The 4565-nt window shown below is 35.0% G+C and overlaps 1 protein-coding gene across 1 annotated transcript; it reads right to left on the minus strand.

The window, feature by feature from the left end:
- Positions 1-496: 496 nt before the first annotated feature.
- On the minus strand, positions 497-3881 carry LOC109239584 (mannose-6-phosphate isomerase 1-like). The gene is made up of 5 exons (XM_019406167.1): positions 3365-3881; positions 2653-2820; positions 1826-2038; positions 1410-1676; positions 497-955 (listed from the first exon to the last, which is right to left on the minus strand). Exons 1-5 carry the CDS (start codon positions 3671-3673, stop codon positions 647-649), a joined length of 1266 nt encoding a protein of 421 aa, XP_019261712.1. The 5' UTR covers positions 3674-3881; the 3' UTR covers positions 497-646.
- Between the last annotated feature and the right edge of the window lie 684 nt (positions 3882-4565).

Genomic DNA, 4565 nt, shown 5'->3' on the forward strand with positions numbered 1-4565 from the left:
ACATTGCCACTCTAATATCAGAAAAAGTACTTTTCAAATTGATTAGTCAAACATAAACTGCTACTCTTCAAAAGTACTTTTCAAAAAACACACCAGCATAAAGTACTTTTCACAATAAGCAAATTTTGAAAGCTTAGCGAGACATTAGATGAATTAAGTATCTAGTCAAGACGAGATATTCTAACACTTTGAAACAAATACAACCGTTGGAAGCTCGATTAGTGTGGAAAAAGTGAAGGAAAAAGTGAAGGAAAATATATATATATATATATATATATATATATATATATATATATATATATAAAGCTTTCCAATAGGCAATAAAATTTATAAGGAACCCGAGTATGGAAATTAAAACCCCACCGTTTTACCTGTTATTTTTTTCCTTCACTTTTTCCACACTAACGCTTATTCCATTCAAGAACTGATGTAGATACTTGACGATAGTTGCTTTCTTTTGTTTTGTTTCTTTTAGCTGGAGGAATGATCTGGGATTGTGCAACACTGAACCTGTATAATGAGCTAGCTATAACCCTTATACTGATATTTTGCTTATATACCTGATTTACAGAAGTGCACGTACATGCACGTACACATTTATATTACAAGGTTGAATCGGCCAATTATAGCAGATGTAGCACACCTCTCACTTCTCAAAAAAGCTGCTGTTTACTCCTGCTCTATATAAGTGCAAACCAGAAGATGTTGCAACTGTAATGCTGATGTTTGCTGGTGCAAAAAAGACGTCACCTTCACAAACAATCTCGTCTGATGATGTGGTCATTGTTCCCTCTCCCTCTATGACCAAAAACATAGAGGGACCAGGAATAGCAGGGAATTCAGCAGTTGATTGTTTGGGAAGAATACAGCGATCGACCTCAAATTCATCAAAAGGAGGGACGAACCTCATAGTGTATGGATTTACTGCAGTACCGTTCAGAATTTCAGGAGAACCCTGCAACAAAGAACGAATTTTTATAAGTGTAGATAAATAAGCAGACACCCAATACCATTTTAATTGCACTTAAGAGAGTCTTGCCAAATATTTAGCCTGCCCACGCAGCCAAAAATGTGGAATAGCCCAATAGAAACTACAAATAGGGTATTCAAGGAGATTCTAAATATAATTGATGCATATTACGCATCAATTGGCAAGACAAGTGACTTGAACACTTGAAACATTCTTGATGGAAATTAGACTCTTGAAAGATGCTTAATATATGGATCATAATCCTAAATGTCCTAACCAATTTATTCAGTAACTCGATGTCAGAATAATGCAACTCTTTCCTAACCTTTGTCAACTCCCAATGTTTTGAAGTACATAACAAGGCTGCTGCTATACTTAAATTCCAATCAGGAAGTTCAATTTTAAAGAATGACCTTAATGGTGTCTGGACCGTATGTACCTGTCTGTAAGTGAGCATTGAGCATAGAGTTTTAACATCCCGGTGCTTTGGAGTTAGGCCAGCACGTACCACGTTGTCTGATGTTGCCATGATTTCAACACAATCACCATATATATAAGCATGAGGTTCATTTGCCCCTATATACAAAGCTTCACCAGGTTTGAGTTTTACATAATTTAACAAGAATGCAGCTAAGACACCAACATCAGCTGGATATTGCTTCTCGAGTCTTAGGACCACTTGTTCTTTCTCAGTCAGCTGCCTTGCCTACAACATGAAAGATGAAAAAGTCATAATTACCGTCCACATGAATAAGTCTCCACCATGCAAAAGAACAAAAGGAAGAGTTGCAACTACTGCTTAGATTTACAAACACATCTTAACTTATAGCTGACCGGGGACTATTATGACTTTACCTGATATTTTATGTGTAGGCGACTAATCAGCTTGGCTATCACTTCAGCAATCATATCCTTGCTTGCTGACATTATCTCAGTAAACACTGATTGTAGAACTAATTTAACTTTCTCCTTTTCACCATCCTCATTCAAGTCTAATACTTGCTCTGTGCGTGCATTGCCAACCACTTCGATAATCTCGGGCACAGTTTGAACAATCAACTTAAGCTCCTAAAAAAATTCATACGTATTTGTTAAATCACATCGAACTTGTCTTTTTGGTTTTCATATACTCATGGAAGTTTAAGCCCATTTATTATCTCAAGCTAAAGAGCACAACAGATACTGCTTCTCAAGTGAGCCAAAATAAGTTTAAGTTACACCATTCTTCTATATGCAATATTAGCGTTTATGCTACAATAAGATTAAGGACCAGGATAAAGCTTTTCCAGGCTTGCAGTCTAACAGAATATGGATGGCAAACCGGTAGCAAATGTAACTATGCCAGTTTAAAAGTTGAAAAAATTGCAAATATTATAAACCAAAAGAAAATTTTAATTTAAACAATTCCAGTAACGCCTTTTTCTTTTAAGTCAGACAGGTCTAAGAACATGGTAGCAGCCAGGTGGGGTTTTTATCTACCACACAGAAGTACCTCATCCTCTAAAGCGCAACCCAAATATTACATAAATATAAAGAAAACAAATTTCTTAACTCTGGCAGAACTCATTCTTAGTGGATTGTAGATTTAAGGGCACCTCAAATGTGCTTTACCCTGGAGTACGAAGTCTAACATAATTCCAAAAAATTCACTAGACCTACAAAACAACAAAGATGTTGAGTACCTCAAGACTTATAAATCCACATAAGGCCTCAAATTCTGTCAATGCCAATGCCATCTCCGGTTTGTGATTGTCATCCTTATAAACATCCGGGAGCTCACTATGCAGACGAGTGGCCAAATCCTTGTCTGGATGGGCCTGTATGGACAAAGCTTTTGCAACAGAAAGTACCTAAAAGTCGACACACGTTAGACACTTATCAAAACCATACCGATAGACAACTACAAAGGGATTTAGCTCATCCAAAATGTATCAAGCTAACTTAAATAAATAGAATTGTCTCCTTATCTGATATTTGGGGTACTCTCAACTCTGGTGTTTCTACTTCTAATTTTATATTGACTCCATTACTACATGAAAAAGTGAACTTTTTTCATATGATTTTTTTTAATTATAAAAAAAATCATGAAGTGCACTAACTTCAATGTAGTTCCTCAGTATCAAAATCTCTTTTAATTTGTTGCTTAAAAATGAAATCTATGTTCGAATTGAAACCGAATATTAGATAATTTGGCCCTGAATCAGTAGCTATTATAGAGGAATATAATTATACGGGAAAGCATATAATGAAAAAATCAAAACTTGATACGATTCCAAAGGAAACTGGCTAACAATCTAGTAGTTTTGGGTCACACCGTGTTAAGAAATCTACCAAATATTATTAAATTTCGAAAGCAGTAACTCATTCTTAAACAAGCGATTGAAGGGAGCAAACCTTAAAGAGAAAAGGAAGGTTGGAACCCCACTTATTCACAATCTTATCTCCAACAACACTTGGGTTGCTTTCAATCCAATTCTTCAATGTCAACGTCAATCCATTCTCAGCTGCTCCTTTCACAACATAAGAAGGCCCAGAATCGTGAGTACCCATCCAAAATTCCGCATAAGGCTTGTCCTGCTCAATAATATGGTCACCAGTATTGCGCGAATATAGGCGCGCCACACGAGATTCTTTCCCCGGTCTTCCCCAATCGTAATTCTTCACACACCCCTTCAACCTCACCAGCCCTCCTCCTTCCTCCATAGAATGATTTAACTCAAAAAAGAACTTTTTTCTTTTCTCTACAAAACTTGTAGTAGTCTCTGTTTATGTTGGAGTGAAGTGAAAGGGTATGAAGAAGGAAGAGGATTATGAGGAGCAATAAATTTGCTGTTTCTCTATTCAAAGGAGCCAGGGTGGCTTCTGTTCAAAGGAGGGAACGAGGAATAATCAAAGGAATAAATAGGAGTAATTTTTAACGCAAGGTTGCGCTTTCACACATATAAATAAGACAAAAGATTTATTGTCAATTGTCAACCTCTTGATAGTACTAATACTGTACAAAATCAGATTTTGTCAACTTAAGGATAATCAATACAAAATTATATTTTTTTCAAGCTACTAGGACTAGTTATTAATGCAAATTTGGATTTGATTTGCATTGAACACGGTAAAGCCCACAAAGTCATAAAACAATTGTATCAGAGTGACTTTTATAGTATTTAATTTTATTTTATATTTTTATAAGAAATTATTTTCACTACTAGTACTTGTAAATTTTTTTGATAACTAAAATATACTACTCTAATTACCGGTAAATAATACAAAATTACAGCATAACACATTTTGTTACTTGTCTTAAACAACTGGTGCAAAATATACAATAGCCTGTTTGGCCAAGTTTCAAATATTAGCTTATTTTGAGAAGTACTTTTTTTCAAAAGTATTTTTCTCAAAAGTACTTTTGGTAGAAACACTTTGTATTTGACTAATTAATTTGAAAAGTACTTCCAAGCAACAATTAATGTTTGGCCAAGCTTTTAAAAAGTGATTCTATAAGTGCATTTAGTGTTTTTTCAAAATAGTGTTTTTGGGGAAAAGCTAAAAAAATTTACTTCTCCAAAACTGCTCCTGCTTCTACTCAAAAGCATTTTTT

Source organism: Nicotiana attenuata, unplaced genomic scaffold (assembly GCF_001879085.1).
Source record: "Nicotiana attenuata strain UT unplaced genomic scaffold, NIATTr2, whole genome shotgun sequence".
In the NCBI taxonomy this organism is placed as follows: Eukaryota; Viridiplantae; Streptophyta; class Magnoliopsida; order Solanales; family Solanaceae; genus Nicotiana; species Nicotiana attenuata.

Bases quoted from the DNA above. Each gene is read 5' to 3' on its own strand.
- LOC109239584 (XM_019406167.1), bottom strand. From the start codon at position 3,673: ATGGAGGAAGGAGGAGGGCTGGTGAGGTTGAAGGGGTGTGTGAAGAAT. The intron at 2,821-3,364 runs GTTTGCTCCCTT...GTCGACTTTTAG, and splicing joins ACCTTCCTTTTCTCTTTAAG to GTACTTTCTGTTGCAAAAGC. The intron at 2,039-2,652 runs GTACTCAACATC...GAATTTTTTTAG, and splicing joins GTGGATTTATAAGTCTTGAG to GAGCTTAAGTTGATTGTTCA.